At 43.5% G+C, this 19,406-nt stretch overlaps 1 protein-coding gene across 1 annotated transcript; it reads left to right on the forward strand.

Moving 5' to 3' along the window:
• The first annotated feature begins 299 nt into the window (after nucleotides 1–299).
• XK (X-linked Kx blood group antigen, Kell and VPS13A binding protein) lies at nucleotides 300–19,337 on the forward strand. The gene is made up of 3 exons (XM_055801141.1): nucleotides 300–681; nucleotides 10,898–11,160; nucleotides 16,201–19,337. Exons 1-3 carry the CDS (start codon nucleotides 437–439, stop codon nucleotides 17,025–17,027), a joined length of 1,335 nt encoding a protein of 444 aa, XP_055657116.1. The 5' UTR covers nucleotides 300–436; the 3' UTR covers nucleotides 17,028–19,337.
• The last annotated feature ends 69 nt before the right edge of the window (nucleotides 19,338–19,406 follow it).

Consider the following 19,406-nt stretch of genomic DNA (forward strand, 5'->3'; position numbering starts at 1 on the left):
TAGTCATTTCCTGCCAGGTGCAGGCCTCTGCCCTCGCCCCCTCCTGCCAGGCTGTGCTCTCCAGCCTGCCGAGCGCCCGCCCAGGGCCGCCCCGCCCTCCCACCGGCGCTGAGCGCGGTTACCCATCCCACAGCCAGAGGGGACGCGATGAGGGGGTGCCCCCCAACGCGCCACTGGGGAGCGTTCCTCCATTTACGCCCCCATAGGGCCGAGCGCATCCGCACCGGCTCCGCCACTGGGGGGTCCCCGGGGACCCCCGCGCCTCCCCCGGGGCGAGGGCCGCGGGCCGGCGCCGAGGGCGCAGAGGGCGGCGGCTGCGCCGGCGGCTCCTGGCGGGCGCCCCCTGGCGGGCGCGGCGCCGCAACGGCGGCTGGGCGGGCCGGGGCGTGGGGCGGCTGCGGCGCGGCGAAAACGCGCCCGGCGGGTGGCGGCGGTGATGAAATTCCCGGGCTCCGTCCTCGTCTCCCTCGTCCTCTTCGTGGCCGAGACGGCGGCCGCGCTGTGCCTGAGCGGGGCGTACCGCGCGGCGGGGGACCGCATGTGGCAGTGGCTGACGCTGCTGTTCGCCCTCCTGCCCTGCGCGCTGGTGCAGCTCAGCCTGGTCTTCATCCACCGCGACGTGAGCCGCGACCGCCCGCTGGTGCTGCTGCTGCACCTCCTGCAGCTGGGGCCCCTCGTCAGGTCGGTGAGTCCCGTCCTCGCCCTCAGCGGGCCGGCCCGGGGGCGCCCCGGCCTTTGTGCCGGGTGGCGGCCGCCGCCGGGTCCTTGCCGGCCTTATTTCCGAAGCCGCGGGGGGACCTTCTCCCCGCGAACGGCCGCAGGCGGGAGGGGCGCGGCGCTCCCCCCGGTAGGCACGGGGCGCCCGCGGGCTGAGCCCGCCGGAGGGGCCGGGCGCGGGCGGGGGCTGCGCTGCGCTGGGGCTGGGGGCAGCCCGCGCCCTCCCGCCGCTGCCGCGTCCTGCGCTTGTTTTCTGTCCGTGTGGCTTTCTACAAATGGTTGTGCCTGCTGGCTTATCCGTAGCGCTTTACTCTGAGGTTACTCTTCCAAGAGAGAAAAGGAGACTCGCTCAGTTGCTAGTTCAAAGCCGTGGCGGTACCCATCCCGTCTGTGCGTCTTGGAAATGCTAGCAATGTTTTACTACGGCTCTTCTTTCCAAAGTGGGCTTCTTGCCCCAAATTGCTATGGAGATTTTTCAGCTTCGGTTCAAATTCTCACTGAAAGCGTCCTTAGGGGGAAAAAACCCCAACAAACAAACAGGTGAAAAGTTACAGAGGTGCTGCAACCCCATGGCAAAGGGCTTGTTTGCCAGGGGCTTTCATTTTAAATGTATCTTCAAGACTCTTTTTCAAAAAGAAAAGGAACGAAATACAGTGTTTCTGTAGTAGAGGCTAGGAGAAGTATCCCTAACTTGCTGAAGTTCCTGAACAGTGTGGAAAAGGAAGATTTGTTCACGCTAATGAGGGTGAACAGTTTGGATGTTACAAAACATCTTACACTTCAAAAACAGTGAATTCCTCTATAACTATGGCTGAATTATTTTTTTTTGTTTGTTTTGTCGATGTTTTAAAGATATATGAGTTACTGATTAACAGTTAAGTTCTTGAAGAGCTCCGATTTTCTAAAAGCTAAGAACAAAATACTGCCACATTCTTTGGAAATGAAGAGTGAGGCCAAAGAGAAAGCAACTATCAAAAATTATGTTCATGGCTTTTGTCATTCTAAATCAATTTCTTGAGGTCAGACAAGGAGAGAATGTCGCGTCAAGCTGCGAGACATGGAGAAGCAAAAAAAAAGGATGTAAGCAACGAGAACAAATTAGAGGATTTTCTTTCTAATTATCTGAAAGAGATATAGACTTTTTCCTTGACCTTAACTATCAGGCATGATTTTGCTTTCTCTTTCTGATAGTCAAGTTTATCTGTTTGCAACACAAGTCTCATCTTGAGCAGAACGTGCTGTCTGCTGTGTTGGTGAGCTCCCAGCTGCTGTCACTGCTATAAAACTAGTGGGCATACAGAAGCCCTCTCCTCTCCGTGATGCTGCAGTCTATAAGTGTGTCAACAGCTCCGCCTTTCTCAAAGATTTATGAACTTAACGTTTCCAGGAGGTTTGGAGATGTTCTGGAAGTGTTGCAGCACGCCTGTGCCACAGTCCCGGTGGCATCGTTAGGCAGTACGAAGTGATGCATTTTAACCTCTCTCTAGACCCAGGGTAACTGGAATTATAATTACTAATAAAAAAAGGGTAGTACGCTTGTGCCACCTGAAAACCTTAGATCTTGCTAAAGACTCTACAAACAAAGAGGAGAAGTTTCATAGAAAACAACCTCTCTTTAGATTCACGGAAATGGGTCTGTAGGATACAGCAGTGTGGGAGGGTGAAGTGGTTGGTCAGAGACAGACATTAAAATTTTTTGGGTTTTTTTTTTTTTCTTCTCTTCTTTGCCTTCCTATCCGTAGCCTATTGTTGTATCTGTCGGAAGAGGAGACCAATCACTTCCAATCAGGTGTAGGTCTGCACTGTAAAAGATGAAGTATTTCAGCACATGAAATGCCTTACCTTTCCCTCCTTTGTGCAGGAGGCTTTGTGTCCCGTGTGGACTGGAATACACACAAGTCTGAGGTGATTACTAGAAGGCAAAATACTTTTTGGCTGTATCATCACTTCACTGTGACTTGAACCACTGTAAGCTGAAAAGGACCATTGTCCCTGGAGTAGTTTTGTCCCATCCTTTCAGGCAAACCTTTGCTCCTTTGCACCAGAGAGTCCTGCTCTTGTTTGTCACCTGCTTCTCCAGTACAAAGCCTTATTCCATCCCCTGTGTTCGGTCTCTCTCACGTTTCAATGGCACAGTGTTGGGGTTTAACCCCAGCGGGAGACTAAGCCCCACACAGCTGCTCGCTCACTCCCCCTGTAGTGGGATGGGGAGAGGACTGGAAGAGTAAAAGTGAGAAAACTTGTGGGTTGAGATAAAGGCAGTTTAATAGGTAAAGCAAAAGCTGTGAATGCAAGCAAAGCAAAACAAGGAATTTATTCGCTGCTTCCCATCAGCAAGCAGGTTTTCAGCCATCCCCAGGAAAGCCATCATGCGTAACAGTTACTTGGGAAGACAAATGCCTTAATGCTGAAGTTTGTAAGTAATGCCTCCTTCCCTCAGTTTATATACTCAGCATGACATCCCATGGTATGGAATACCTCTTTGGCTAGTTTGGGTCACCTGTCCTGGCTGTGTCCCCTCCCAATGTCCCATGCCCCTCAAGCCCTCTGGCTGGCAGGGCCTGAGAAACAGAAGTCCCTGACTTAGTGTAAACATCACCCAGCAACAACCAAAAACATCAGCGTCCTGTCAACATTGTTCTTATACCAAATCCAGAACACAGCACTGCACCAGCTACTAAGAAGAAAATTAACTCTGTCCCAGCTGAAACCAGGACACACAGGCCCAGGGCTTTTTAGGGAAGAGTGGGACAAATCAGGTCAAACAGGACACAGACAGTAGAGCCATCCCAGGCCCTGTCTGCTTGCAGCATCAGAATGAAATGTTAAAGAGCCTTTAGGCTGCCTCAGATGGCACGCTTCAACAGAGGGCAGTCTGCTTCATCTGCTTTAAAAAAGCTATTGCTGACTTTTTAGCCACCTCTGTGGGGTTTGTGACATGATACAGGATAGTTAGTATTGCTCTGTTCAGACTGAAATACCCAAATATCAGTGCACTGCTTTACAAACAGCCCATGTACATTGTGTGAGTTTTCATCATCTTAAAAGCTAGACATTTTTCTCCCCTTCCTTTTTTCCTTAAAAAGTTAAGTTTAAATTTTGGGGAATGGTTTGGAAATATCCTGGCAGGGAAGGAGGGTGTTTAGCTTTGCAAGCCAAATGATCCAGCCTATTTTGAATCCCCTGTGCGACAGGGGGGAAAAGTACATTCCCATATAAAACCTTCTTGCATACCACCACCTTCCCAAAACACCCACACTCCACCTGTTCGGGAGGCACTCGCTGTCCTGCTGCTGCCACTGGAAGCACTAAAATTAGGAAGCATCCCTCTTCCTGGAGAGGACTTTTGCTGTACTGGGAGAGGACTGTTAACGCACCCTTTTTTTAATTCCTTCTCCCACTCCCCAAGAATGTCTCTGTAAATCCGGAGCAATTTGTAGAGTAAAATTTCTGCCTCCCTCAGTCGCCTGGCTCCGGTCCCCAGGATAGAGGCACACTGGAGACTGTGCAGAGAGTGGGCTGGAACAAAGTGACTGCAGGTCTCTAGACACGGTGGGGGATTCCTGCAACATTTCAGATAAATGCCATTCCTTGTAAGAGCACTAATTTGTCTGGATGTTTAGAAAGTATATTTGGATACTTTTTTTTTTTTTTTGTAAAAGGAGATTCTTTTACCACATAAAGTAAATTATAACACGAAAAATGACTTAAAATGATAGCCAATGTCAATGAGAGCTTAAACACATTTTTCTTTAGAGAAGACCATGATGAGCTTTTTGGCTCATTATCGGCTACTTGTGAGCCAAGGACTGTCTCTTTGTTCCCTGTTCGTTTGGATGGCACCTGTAGCGCTGAGATCATCTTGAGATTATAGGTGTTGTGACAATTTGAATATATAATAACTGGATGTATTTTTGTTTACTGCTCCACACTTAGGGATTTGTTCAAAGTGCAAATAACTCTTCATGAAGGGTGCCAGAGAACCCTCTGTTAACTTGCTTCCCCTTTTCTATTCTGCAAACAATTAATAGATCAGGAGCTGAAGTGAGGAGTACAATTTCCAACAAACCGACTTGAACAGAGAGGGCTTACAGTCACAAGCAGGGGTGTTGGTGGTATTGTACCATAAGTCTGCTGGATGTGATGGTTCCCTACCATCTGATTTACTGAAGACAGTACTAAGTGGCATATCCAGAAAGGACTGGTGTAAACTTGGCAGTGCGTCCTTCTGATACTAACTTCATGGAGAGGAAAGCTAAGTCTCTGCTGGTCTTTGAAATTACCATCCCTAGTGCTCTGTTAGCTGAATGGGGGCCTGCAGGCTCTGCCTTTACGAGGAATATGCAGTTAGGAGATGGCTCTGTCTGCAGAATGATGAACTCTTGCAAAAAAAAAAAAAAAAAAAAAAAAAAGCAAAAGCAAATGTAAGAGGCCCCTATATAGAACAGTAATGACTGTTTTCCTCAAATTTTGATGGGACAAGGATATAAACAATAGGCTTTTTTTTTTCTTTTTTTTAAATGGGATCAGGCTTTGTTTCTCAAGGCATAAGGAGAAACAATTACATGTGTTTGTGTACTGTGTAGACAGCAGTAAAGCAGATGCAGTAGGAAGTTTGCATCAAACTGCCAGAGGAGCTGGTGTTACAGCCAAAGTTAGATTCTGTGAGCTGCAGGAAGTAAACAGAACAAACCAAACAAAAAACCCACCAAAAAAACCCACAAACTCAAACCCAAACCCAAACCAAAACACCTATAGGCTGAAATTTTCGGAGTCATTAATGTTTCAGGCACCTAAATCTGCAGTTTGAAATCCAGTAAGCTCTAATGGTGCAGATAATGCTTCAGTCACGTTATACAGAAGCATTGTCTCTCGTGGATAGTGACCTGCTTTATAGTTCAGAATAGCACAGGTCTAAAAATCTCTCTTCTTGAGGACTTCCATTGGTAGACTTTACTGTAGGAGATTCTGCTAGCTCTAAACTTGACAACTGTTGATGCATCTCCCTCTTTTCCAGATGGGAGGAATGTAAGAATATGCCTAGATCCTCTTCAGGCTTTTTTTTTCTTTTTCTTTTTTTTTTTTCTTCTTTTCATCTTTATTCTTGAGCAGATGTGTTAGGCACCCATGATGCGATGAACAGAAAGTCAGCGCAGATGGAAGGTAGAATGATGAGTGAGGAACAAATCTTTGCCTGACACAGCTAAGTAAATCTACAGGACTGATAAGTCTTTTGCACACTTCTCCAAAGAAGATGAATTACTAAAAACGGAGTCATTAGAGAAACCTGCCTGTATGTTTGCTGTGAGCATGGCACGTGAGCATGCCTTCTCTTGTTGATGCCTTGTGTGGACCTGTTGAAAGGGCCCTAAACATGACTGCATTGCAGGAGGTGGATTGTGCAGAAGTTGGGATCTCTCACTCCTGTTCCTCTGGATAGGTCTTAAATGGACGTTTTTTCTTAGAATGCTTGCTGGCTGTCCATCGTTCCCTGTTTTCATTGCCTGCTCCCTCTTCCCACCACTGTTATTTTGCCTGTATTTAAATCCCACACATTCATGATTAAAAGAGAGAATGAGGTGCTCGCTCTCAGCAGGCATATAAGGATAGGATTATTCCTCCTACTGACTGTGTAGAAGACGAATGTGTTGCTGCTGAATCACTCTTCGTAGGCACCATCAGGATCCTTGAAAAAGTGTAGCTCTTCTCCTTGCCAAGGTTTGGCAGCAGGAGAGAAAGTGGCACCATCTTTTTCCTACCTGTTAGGTTTCACTGTAGAGAGTAGATCTGGCATTTTTTTTTTCTTCAGAGTAATTTTAGTTCCTTCAGAGACTTTACTGCAGCTGTCATTGCTTTACATGCAGTGAAAATGGCCAGCTGCATGCCTTCTGCTGTTGATGCCACATGTGGACCTGTTGAAAGGGCCCTAAACATGACTGCATTGCGGGAGATGGATTGTGCAGAAGTTGGGATCTCTCACTCCTGTTCCTCTGGACCGATGAGCAGTGAGCAGCTGGGGCTTCTGGGGAATTCTCCATTCTGTAGCAGTTTGTAACCACGGAGGAAAACTGGTATGTGCAGGAGGGGGCCTGGGAAGCAGGACCACAAGTAACAATCAGTTAGTTGAAAGGAATGCGCTCGAGCTTGTGGGCCATAAGCCCTGGTGATAAAGGGACAGGAGAAATTACTGAAGGGTATAGAAACAGGGACCAAGTATCAAGTTGAGACTATACAAGGAATAAGGCGGTCTGTTTGTCAGCTTGCTGAAGGACATGGTGCAAGAACTGCAGACATTGTTGTCTTGTAACTATTGTTGAATTGCTAAATAGCTAGCGTGAGATCTTCACGCCAGTTGCCACATAGTTATAGAAATCACAAGTTTTTGGACCAATCAGAATAAGATGTAACAATTGCTTATGTGTATATAATCATGCTATTAGGCTAATTAAAGTGACATTTGCTTGCATCGAGCTGTGTCCCATCTCTCAAAAGCGGCAGGTATGAAGCAACACCTTCTTGCATTGTCTCTTTAGTGTGTTTCATACTAAAAAAATAGTAAGCCAGTTCATTTAAAGACAAGATGCCCAACCCTTCAGAATGTACTTCATAGGCAAAGTTGTAACCTGGCACAGGTTCATGATCTGAATTGGTACTTACTTTGTCACTTCTCATCTGGATGGTTCTTCAAGTGCCTATGCCCCTCTTACGCCCTGTTACTTACACATTTAGATCGGTGGTTTCTTTCTAGTGTATCGGCTGCCAGTCTGCTGTTTGCAGCAGCTGCTTGAGCAGTGGCACCAGCTACAGTCTTCAGTGCGTTTGTTATTTGCCTCAGAAGGCATGACCTCCAGAGACTCTCTTGCGTGGGATGGGGAGGGCTTGGGAGGAGATGGGCATCATTACTGCTGTATTCTGAGTGCTTGCACATACAGTTTTTATTACTCTGTTGTACTGGTAAATGTCCCCTTTAGCTCTCAGGTTTGCTCATCAGATCATTTTGCCATCATTTGCTTTTCTATACAGACATCAAATTTCCCATTACAAACAATATACTAATACTTAATACCTAGCTAATAAATACAAATGGAATGCTTTGCTCTGAAACCTAACATTGTGATTATAACATTGGCTATAGTCAGTAGTCTTATGAATCTTATCTCTTTTATGGGATTACTGCATACTTGTTAGGTGGGTCCTTTGACTTAACTCTGGCCATGTGATTAGAAGGAGGCTGATGCTGAGTTCTCATGTTCCGTAATAGCTCAGACTTACCCTCAGCTCAGGATGAATAGGTAGCTGTGAATACTAAGCGAGACAAAAATGTTCTGGGATCCTTCTTTTGGAATAAAATCAGTTTGTTGGTTTCAGAATCTCTGTTGGCTTCATAAGCTGTTGTGCTTTATTAATTTTTCACACTTTATTTTTGGGTGTGTGAATTCTTTCACACAGAACAGGACTGGCAGGGACTGAAAAGATTAACAGGGGAAAAATAGAAAGTCACCACTGTGAATGGAGCTTCCAGCACACCAGGTACTTCATATAGCTTTAGTGATAATGGTAGCTCAAGTCTAGTGAATCAAGGATACTGCTACAGAATCCTAAAACTGCTCTCCATCTAGAGCAGTTGAAACTTGCTAGGGGTCCAGTTTGGGGGGGAGGAAACGAAGTCAAGTTTATTAAAATAAAAAACAGTATGCTTTTATTTGAATTTTTATCAGTGCTATCAGTGCTGCTTTACAGCTCAGTCTGTGAGCTTCCCCCTGAAAGACTGTGATAGACTCTGACTTTGCAAGTGTTAAAAAAAGTCAGGCTGAGAAGGAAACAGGAATTCAAAGTCTCAGACAAGCATAGCTCCATGATTTCTAATTATGAGATACTTTTAAATAGATGATAAACCTTATTTTTACATTACAAAAACTAATTGGCCAAATCTGACCTGTCAGAGACTTGGAGATGCTGAATTCCAGCAAGTATTACCTACAGAGGCAACCAGGCGGAGGAGACAAACCCCAGCAGACAACAGAAGGAAAGAAGACAGCTCAGTCATCATCAGAGGCTGATGCCTACACAAGAAGATGCTATGCATGTCAGGCTTGGGAGGAGAAAAGAGCAGAGGTGGCACGACAAGTCGCCCTTGCAGTGGGGGTTTCTCTCCCAAAGCTTCCCTCTGGGCTGGAAGCCAGTCCTCATCAGTTCTGCTGCTCACACTACAGTTGCTTTTCTTCTTGAAGCCTGTACCAGTGTTAGGTAGAAAACAGAAAACAGGTTATGTTTGCAGGGGGTTTGGGCTTTTGGGTTTTTTATTTTTCAGTGGTCAATGCCATTTATCCTTTATAGTCTTGCTGTACATGGACTCCTCCACAGCATGCCCTGTATTTTTAGGACCCTATGCAATGTGACAGAAATAGAGGGTTTTCTTTCCTTTCCCTTCCCCTTCCCCTTCAGCTTGTGACTTCACCTGTATCTCAGTAAATCCTTGCTTGTTATTACTTCCCAAAGTTGACTGTTACCCTGTCTGGTTTGGGACCTGCTTGATGCCCAAGCCACACTTGATACCTTCATATCCAAGCAACTCTCTTAGAATAGTTTTTCTAAATTTTTTTTGCCAATCTAAAACTAGTCATTGGAAGGAAGTTGCAGAAACTTTCCTGTCCTTTCAGAAATCTATCTGAGGCTGTGTTATCTCCTTTAATACTCGAGGAGCCAGATTGCCCTTGCTACAGCATTTGCTGCTGCCAAGCCCTTCAGCTCTTTTCTATTCCCTCCCAAATGTATGAATTATTGTCTGTGTATAGGTAGAGTCAGCAGGTGTGATTTATGAAGTGCATGTGCTGACACTACTTTGTTCCTTGGAATTTAGTCTGTGGTAAGTTAGACCTACATAAACAAGAAGGTTTGGTTCCCCCCATGTCTCAAGTATGAAGAGCTGCAGCAACTGGAAATACTGTGTCTTCTTATTTAGAATATTTTTGCAAGATTGTGTTTAATATTCCTTAAACAGTGCAATAAACATAAGCAAACATAAGGAGTAAAGCTCCTATTTCAGTGTCTTCAAAAAAAATTAATTTCCAGAGTTGTGAGGCTCTAAGCTCCTTCTTCTCTTTATTGCGGCTGTGGCTTGTTACTCATGTTTTGGACCGTTGCTTGGTAAAGCAAGTGTTGGAGTCCAGCTGTGTGAGGTGTGTGCACATGCTCATACCCTCAGCTTCTCTCCAGTGTCTTGAGATATTTTAAGGCAAAGGTATGAAAAGTGATTTTATTTCCATGTCCCATTAGCATGCCACAGATGTATGGATAACAAGAAGAGAAAGGCAGAGAATCTGAAGACATAGGTCCTGGGCTGGCAGCCTGTGAACATTGTAGTGGATGAGTAGTTCAAGGACTTCAATAAGACAGCAGAGATCAAGGACAGCTCATAGGAAACAACTAAACCTCCTCTCATGTCTGAGTAGTACAAGCAGTCCAAAGGGCACTGCCAGATTCTTGCCCACTAGTTGCATGTAGTTTGTAGAAGAACGGCTGCAGAAGCATGGCTTTAGAATCTCTGAAGATCTGCACAATCCAGGCCTGGTATTAGAATAGGCCTGTAATCAGAATTGTGCTGAAGTTGCTGTGCTGAAGATAAGGAGAAAGGTAGCCTTCAGCTATTCTTGAATCCTGAGACCAAGTAATTATGTTGTGCCAACAGGCCATGGCTGTAACGAGATACAGCTGCTGGGAAAGCAGGTGCAGGGCCAAGAAACATAGGGACCGGTATGGGAAAACAGGGAGTAACAAACTACAAGGCTGAAGCACAGCAACACAATCAGCTACATGGATGGAGTGCTTATTTTAGTCATGGTAATTAGGGGTGTGAGAACTGTGCATGTTTAGAGACTACTAACCAATTATATTTCTGCTTTATGAATATGCATGTGTATCGGTTCTATATAAGTAGTGTTAGAAACTAATAAAGCTGAGCAAGATGCATAACTCATATTGAGCGTCTTCTTGACTCCGGTGAACCCTTCTTCCAACAGTAGTTCATGTTTAAAAGAGTGAAATCTTGTCATGTTCCAAATTTACCAGGAGGAGACAATGTACAGGCTTTGCTCTATGAACAAATGACCTAGGACTTGTTATGTCATGGCTTAAAATACTGAGGAGTGGGAAAGCTTATGCTTTTTTCCTTTTCTTGTAGGTGTGTGGAAGTCTTTTACATTTACTTCCATGCTGGCAGAGTTGAAGAGCCCTATGTCAGCATCACAAAGAAGAGGCAGATGCCCAAGGATGGGTACTCAGAAGAAATTGAAAAAGAAGTGGGACAGGCTGAAGGCAAGCTGTGTACGCACAGGTCTGCATTCAGCAGGGCGTCTGTGATCCAGGCGTTCCTCGGCTCAGCACCCCAGCTCACACTCCAGCTCTACATCTGTGTCCTGCAGCAGGAGATCACGGCTGCCAGAAGTAGGTAGAGCTGTTATCACCTCCATATTTTGGTGGGAGGGAGAGGTAAAAGGTCAGCAGTCAAGTGTAGCTGCCCTGGACAAGAACCAAACATATTGCAATGGGTTTCATCTCCCTGACAGCTTTTGATGGTGATGTTGCTCTCAAGTTTATATCATTGTATTTTAGACTATGACACTCCCTGTAGGATACTTGGGTTATTATAAAAACACTAATTTGATAAGGTGGCCATTATGGCATGAGAGGGAGGTAGCTGGAGGAACTGAGCTGTCTTCATGAAGAGGAAAAAAAAAAATTACCTCTGTTCCATTTTGGTTTTGGGAAAACTCTGGAAAATTCCTTGGCGTACAGTGCAGAGCATGTTTTGCCATGCTGCATTAAGGAAGCTGTACTTTCAGGAGTGCAGTTTCAAATATGGACTGAGGACATGAACTGTCTTTACTTGTGCCAGACTCTGAATTTGGAATCAGAAGTCAGGACTCAATAAGCCGGTATGCAAATGTGGCCATCTCGTCTCTGGACTCAAGCTGTTAAGCCTTCACCAAGCAGTGCTGCACCACGTGGACTTACCAGGACACACCTTTCTTATTGTGGGACTCTGCATCTTGTTCCATGATGTGCTGCAGTTCCGTGGGGGTGGGGGTGGGGGGTGGGGGGAAAGTCTTGACTTGCTGACTCGCTGCTAAATGAAGAACCTACTCTAGCTGGTTGTAGGACAACCAGCTTTTTGGTGTAAGAAAGGACTGTGGCACCTATGTGAACTATGGAGGTTGTTTCCACTGAAATAGAAAATCACTCTTGTTACATCGCTGAGGCCCCAAGAGGCCGGGGATCTTTATTAGCTTTGCAGCTAGGGAGGCTGAAGCTAGGGTGACACGTTACAAACCCGAATGCTTTCTTCGGTTCAGGTGCCTTGGTTGGCAGTGTACCGAGGTAAGGAACTAAGATTTTTTGGAGAAGCCTTTATAACATCAGGGTTCTCCCCTCAACTTGGGGAATAGAAAACATGAGTATAGTAAAGGGCGAGTCAGCACATAAGGGTATTACAACATGTGAAGGTCTTAATCAAAAAAGTACTTGTTTAAGGTCATAGCAGTAATTAATTGAAAGACATTGCTCCTGACAGTTTCTGAAGTGCTTCACAGCTAAGGTAGCTTTTCGAACAACCGTGGCATCTGTGACATGGTATGAGAACAAAACACTGAATCCTTTGCTGAGCAGTGCAATTAGCAAGATTTCCAGTCACTTTGCTGCAGATGATATTTGTTTCTGAAAGATACCTTTTTGTTGTATTTTTTCTATTACCGATGTTGACCTTACCGGTCATGATTGGCAAGGAGAAATGCTGTGTTCCAGATGATTAGAGAATTGCATATTTAATAATGATTTGTAACACCCTATTACTTCTGACTTTTATCAGTTGCTGCTGAGATGAATTCTGAATCCTAGACTGGTAAGTGACCTTCTGTGGGTGAAGTTAGACAACCAGAGATTGCTGGTTCACCAGGGAGTTCGGTGAATCCGATAGCAAATGTAGTAGTCGCGTTGTGTCTCCCAGGAGCCATCTCCATAGCAGATGTAATTCTAAAATACAGAAATCAAAAGAATTTAATTTCTTTTTAATTTTCTTAATCAGTGAATTAGGAACAATGGCAATGTCTATTAAAGCTCATTCATCAGAAAAATGAAAAATCCTAACTGTATTCCTCTTGTGTGTGTTTTACCTTCTGAAATATTGAAACTTTCTGCAATCTCTTTAGCCAACTTATTTCTGCTGTAGTACCTTGTGTCCAGCAGTATTATTCAGTCTCCAGAGTAAAGGGCAATGATGCATAGCAGCACAGTTTCAGCCTGTTGTTTGTTATGTGTACATGGGGATTCTCATATATAGGTACATGTCTTCAACCTTCTGACCTTGCAGCATCGTCAAAGTAGTTTAACAGCCAGTCCAGCTCTTCCACACTTCAGATGCCTTCACCTTCCATGTTCTTTGACTCTCATCCTCCGAAGTGCATGTACTTTTCCATTTGTCTGTTTATAATTATCACTGTTGTCTTGTATCTTGACTTCCACATTATTTTTTTTCTTGCCTCCTCATCAGTGTCTTGTTTTTCTGGATTCCTACACTACCCTGTCCATTACCTTGTGTAAATTCTGCTTGGTCAGTGGTAATGAGGTCAGTATCACCTGTGAACCTAAAACTGTTTACCATCATGCTGTACAGTATGGCTTGTCTCTTTCAGATCTGTGTGAAGCTCATTATTGCTTTCAGTGTTGAACTGAACAGTTCTGAAAAGAGCATGCATCCTTCCTAGCTCTTTGTCAACAGGAGCTGTGCTGCTCCTTTCTTGCGTATTTCATGGCATTCATTATGGTCCTCTTCTGGATGATCAGGTTCTTGCCAGTGTCTGGCATTCTCAAAAACTGCCATTTTACTGTCTGCCAAGAATGTAAAATGAAGAGAATTAAAGAGAGGTGCAAAAGCAGCACAAAGCCTCTAGGTTTAGTGATGAAAGACACAAAGCTTCAGTGACTGTTGAGCATGAAATTTATGGAACTGTTGTTTGATTAAATGCAACACTGGAAACTACCTGCAATAGCCAAATCTGAGTCCTAGTTCTAGACCCTTGGCTCTTTCTTTTGTTACAGTGTAACTGGGAAGAGGTTTCTAACTTGTTAGGGTGTGAAATGCCCAGTCTGACTTTGAAATGGCCACTCCCAGAAGAGATGCTGAGGTGTCTTGTGCATTTGGGCTTCACCCTGTACTAAATCATAAAATAGTTTGGGTTGGAAGAGACATTTAAAGGTCATCTATTCCATCCTGCTGTAACCTTGCTTCAAAGAGGTGGCAGACATCAGGCTCAGGTTCACTTACACACACACTGTTGGGCAGCTATCCTGACCTCTTAAGTAGTACCACCTGGAGAAGAGCAAAAGCAGAAGGTGCCAAAAAGACCTGAGTTAGCATTAATTACAAAAACAGCTAGCTGGGGATTGGGGGTGGGGGGTGGTGACTTGGCCTCTTTCTTTTGAAAAGGTCCAGTTCTCAGTGTGCAGTATTGAATGTGGAAGATCTGCTTCTGTTAAGAGCAATCTTTTTGTAAGTTTAAAGTTTTTGTGCCATTAACAACAGTCAGATTATCATTCTCAAGTGTTACTTACTGTGATAAAATAATCCCAAAAGGCAGATTTCCTACCATTTAAAAATAAAATTATTTGCTGAAAAGGGTACTTTTTAAAAATGAAAATTTGTAGCAGTGACTGCCATCTTCAAAAACAGAACTTTTGGGTTTATGATTTTTTTTTTCAATTTACTAATGTTTGCAATGTCATTTTCCTAATGTTCATGACTGGGCTTTGTAGGTGGTCTTACTAGATACCTTAGGATGCTGCTACAGTTGCTTCTTCTCAACTCATCAAGCTCTGACCACAGAATACTTTTCTCATTGTTTGAACAACATATTTTCAGTGTCAATAATTCTTTCTATGTTGAAATTATGTCTTAAAGCCAAAAAAATACTGTATTTAGGTGTCTTGCCATAAGTAACAAAAGAAATACCCTTATTTTTCAAGGGTTCTGATTATCAGTTTAGAAACTATAGTATATATAATAAGTAGCAAGATTCTTCAGCTGAATATAAGATTTCAGTAATAGGTATTTGTGTTGTAGCTTATCTAAAGCAGAATTTACTCCTAGCAATTTCTCAAGTGGGAAGGACCAAGTCTTGAAAACACCTAATTAAACAACCCAACAAAATAGAACTGTTCTTCCCTGAGTGACTTTGTGAGTGTACACCTCTGAGTTGTAAGAAAAGTACAGCCTTCTGGCAGTAGGAAGGAAGAAGCGAAACACTGCCTTTGTAAGGACTGATGGGGGGATTTGGGACTGTTCCAGGGAAAGATACTTTGTTTATGAAATTTTCACTTCTTTGCCTGCTCAGGATGAGTAAAAGCAACCATAATGTCACCCTCCCACATTTCCCTTTGTGGCTGATGCAAACCATCTTTCTCACAGACTTAAAAGTGATGTTTGAGCTGAAGGTTTGGTGGCAGTACTGATCTTTGGGCAAGGACCAGGACTGGACTGCTACATTAAACCAGAGTTAGCAAGACGTGATTCTATCAATGGAGAAACGCCTCTTTTGAAGGGTTGAGTTTTTAAGACAAGTTTGGGATTAAAATAGAATCCCTAAACCAAAAATGGGTAATAAGATTAACGTCTTGACTTATGAAAGCAGAAAGCAAGCAGAGTCCCAGGACAGCAGCACCCTGTCCGAGCTGGGTAGATTTCTTGTTTATTTAACTCTTGAGAATGTTCTTCTGCTTCACTAGCTGCAGGAATTTATTTGTTCTTTCACAGTTCTAGAGCCGGCTCAAAACTACTGGAAAGCCTTTGTGAAGAGCCACAGGATATTCTCAAGCTGTATTCTTGACTGCACTCGCTTGCTCTTCTGCTTTCAGCCAGTGTTTTTCTAAAACATGTTTAAAAGTTCTCAGATCAAGTACAGTGCTGTAAGAAAGATGTTCAAAAACAGCTATTAAAGACTTATGTTAAACAAGCAAATACATAACCATTTTCGGAGAATATATGCACAACCAAACCGGCGTGTGCAAAATTACTACCTAAAATGGCAAATGTTTTCCAGCTTACTGAGTGCTCTTGGAAAATTATAAAGTTTTAGTTATAAAGGTTTAATTCATTCTTTTTCAAAATAATTCAGATGTTTGAGGATCAGGGTGGGAGAGAGGTTAGCTAAAATGACAGAGAAAATACATGTATGAACAGCCTGTGGCAAGGGGAGGAGGGAGACACTTGTGACTGTTAAGTGCCTTTTTTTCTTGGAAAAGTACTTGGAAAAGTAACAAATAGGGACCAAAATAAGAAGTAGAGTTAGAGTAAGAACCCAGGAGTGCATACAAGGAATGACTTCTTTGGCATTACGTTACCCAGGAGTGCTGTGAAGACAACTGCATCTGCACTACTCTGTGTCTGCAACTTCTGCTAAGCTCAAGGTCCTGATTTGTCTTTTCTCTTTGTAGGTATCTTTATGGTCCTTTCTCTCCTGTCAATTGTATACGGTGCCCTACGCTGCAACATCCTGGCTATTAAGATTAAGTATGACGATTATGATGTCAGCGTGAAACCAGCCGCCTACCTCTGCATATTCATGTGGAGAAGCTTTGAGATTGCTACACGGGTTACAGTGTTGGTGCTTTTCAGTTCAGTCCTTCAAATCTGGACTCTCCCCGTTGTACTAGTGAATTTCTTTGGTTTTTTCTTCTACCCATGGATTCTATTCTGGCAAAGCAAGTCTCCATTTCCTGAGAACATAGAGAAGGCACTGAGCAGGGTCGGTACTACCATAGTCTTGTGCCTTCTTACTTTCCTGTATGCTGGCATTAACATGTTCTGCTGGTCGGCAGTGCAGGTGAAGCTCAACGATCCTGACTTAATTAACAAATCCCAAAACTGGTACCGACTGACTGTGTATTACATGCTGCGATTCATAGAGAACGCGTTCCTCCTGTTGATGTGGTACATTTATAAAACCGATATCTACCTATATGTCTGCGCCCCATTGTTGGTCTTGCAGCTTCTGATAGGTTACTGCATGGCTGTCCTCTTCATGTTGGTGTTCTACCAGTTCTGCCACCCTTGCAAAAAGCTCTTCTCATCCAGCATTTCCGAAGGTTTGCTGTCCTGTTTCAAGTTCCTCTGCTTTATTTGCAAGCCTCCCAAAACCACCATACTGACAGACAAGGCAGAGGTGAAATCTCCTGAAACTACTGATGAAGCACGGAGCAGCAGCAAGTCAATAGATTCTCAAAAAGGGAATCCTCATCAAAGTGTTTCTTCCAATGCCTAGTACAACTGGAAGCAAGTAGGTGCCTTTGGAAGGTGGTAGATCGCCTCCTGGGAACATTGTGTATCTTGGACATTGCATCTTGTGGATGGGTTCTCTTTCTTGCAAGTGTAGCACTGCATGATGACTGACAAGCCTACCTTTATGGAAAACTCACGTGTGTATGGAGAGCAATCACTGTTTGTAGACTTCTATTTCAGTGTTCTGCACATAGGTTTATTTTCACATTCTTATTTTGAAGTCATTCGAGGAGGCATCCTTCAAAAACTGGCCTGATGCTCATCTTACTCAGGAAATCTGAGGATGGAAGGAAAGGCATTTTATTTCAGACAGGATGTCATTATGGCATGTCACCCTAGCATGGAAACACAGCATAGACCTTGGCTATCTTATTGACTGTTGTGGTCTGCTTTGATCAAATTGCACACTTTTTTTACACTCTAATCAGTGTAATAAGATAATACTTCTCTCTGTGGTATAAGAATTGGACTCCTACAATGCACTGTAGTCTAGGTTGCCAAGAAACGGTGAATTAGGCAGCACTACTACTGAAATGTGATTGTTACTGAGAATGGACAGATGGGTTATTGGCTTTGCACTGTCTTACCCTTCGTGTTTCCTGCTTGTTAGTAAGGGAATTAAATTTAACACATTGTGATGTTCTGGAATAGCTCCTTTTTGTGATATTATAGTTTATCTAATACTTTTTGTGCTGTTCTGGTATTAGGGTGCTGTTAACTTTATAGAACTTTAAATATCTAGAGGTTAGGCAGATAGAGGTTAGGCAGATAGTGTGAGCTAATCGTGTAGGTGCTCATCTCCAAGGAGTAATTCAACCCATCTTAAAAATGTCCTCCAAGTCAGATGGTATGAATCATTCTCTGGAGACCAATTACTCAGTGTTAACCAGATGCCTTGGCAATTAGTTTTGGCTGTCTGTCTCCCTTTTAAATGGCTGAAGTTAGAGACGAGCGCTATCCTGATTGTCAGAGGGTTGGCCATACACCAAGCAGGCAACCCGGTGACTTATGTGGGGAGAGAAGACACTGAGTCCTTATTCTTGAGGCTGTGCTATGTTATGGTTGTTTAGTATCAGTAGTTCAAAACTCTCTGGCTGCTTTACCTCAGAAATATTACAGGCTTGAAATCTGAGAGAGGAAATGGAAGTCATTGACTTTTTCTTCTATGCACTGTATCACCACAAGTAAAAGCGTTTCTGTATTTTTGCAAGTTGCTGGGAAAGCTTTAGCAGATTAACACGCAAAAGTTTATTGGAAATACACAAATGACCTCAGGTCTGAGGTCATTTATAATGAAATATGTTGCATGCAGTGCTGCAAAGAGCTAAGCTGGTTTTATTTTGCTCTTTCCTGCACTGTAAATGAATGTCTTCATACTTCAGTTTTATAATGGAGTTACAGTTTTTATTTTGCTCAATATGTGTCTGTGTGTGGTATGTGTATGTAGGTCTTATTAAATTATTGATGGGTGGTAATTGGAATTTTTGGCCTGAGCTTGCCATGGGAACGTACCTCGTGTATCTGCGAAGATACTAAACACTTCCGTTCTAATTTCTCTGTCTGAGGAACATAGAATAGCGAAGTGACTTCTTGAAGACACTACTGTATTTCTCTGTACTTCTGTATGTAGAAGTACAGTATAGTATTTCTCTGTGATTTTCTAGATGTAGGAGAATGTTTCAGATTTCTTATTTGGAGCAAGTTGAGAATGTAAGCCTTGCTTCCAAACCTGCAGAGTTCAGTGCACAGGGCCAAATTTTCAGGTTTCTTAGCTAAAACTGAGTATCAGACTTCATAGCTGGATGCTCATCAGTAATCAGGGAATTATGGTTGTTGCCTGTCTGCAGGTGTACCTAGGTCTGAAATGTTAGTCTTTGGGGGGCGCGGGGGGAAGTGGCGTCATATATAGAAGTACTTCATATCTGAAGAGAGAGCTTTCAAGTCCTCAAAGCAGACATTGGACACTGTAAGTGATGATGCAGTTGTGATTTTGCCATTTGGAAACAGTGGAAGCTTCGTAAACCTCAGCCAGCAAAACGTTTGTGCTACAGTGAAGTCAACAGTAGGAGAGTTCCACAGCCAGGAGTGCAGTGTGTATGCATAGTGGGTACCATTGAACTTCACATACCGATGATGAAGACTACTGTATATGCATATTTTTAGAGAGTGTCCCATATTACTTCCTATTTTTATACTAATCTCCTGAAGTGCATGCATAGGGAACTGAATATTTAAATCACTGTTATGAGAGTGAAAAATAATAATAATAAAAAAGAAATATTTGTATGGGTTATATGATTGTCATGTGGTTTTGCCTTAGTTGTGCAGACTAACCAAATACAGTTTAAACACTCCATCAACG

The sequence above is a fragment of the Falco peregrinus genome, chromosome 4 (genome assembly GCF_023634155.1).
Source record: "Falco peregrinus isolate bFalPer1 chromosome 4, bFalPer1.pri, whole genome shotgun sequence".
In the NCBI taxonomy this organism is placed as follows: domain Eukaryota; kingdom Metazoa; phylum Chordata; class Aves; order Falconiformes; family Falconidae; genus Falco; species Falco peregrinus.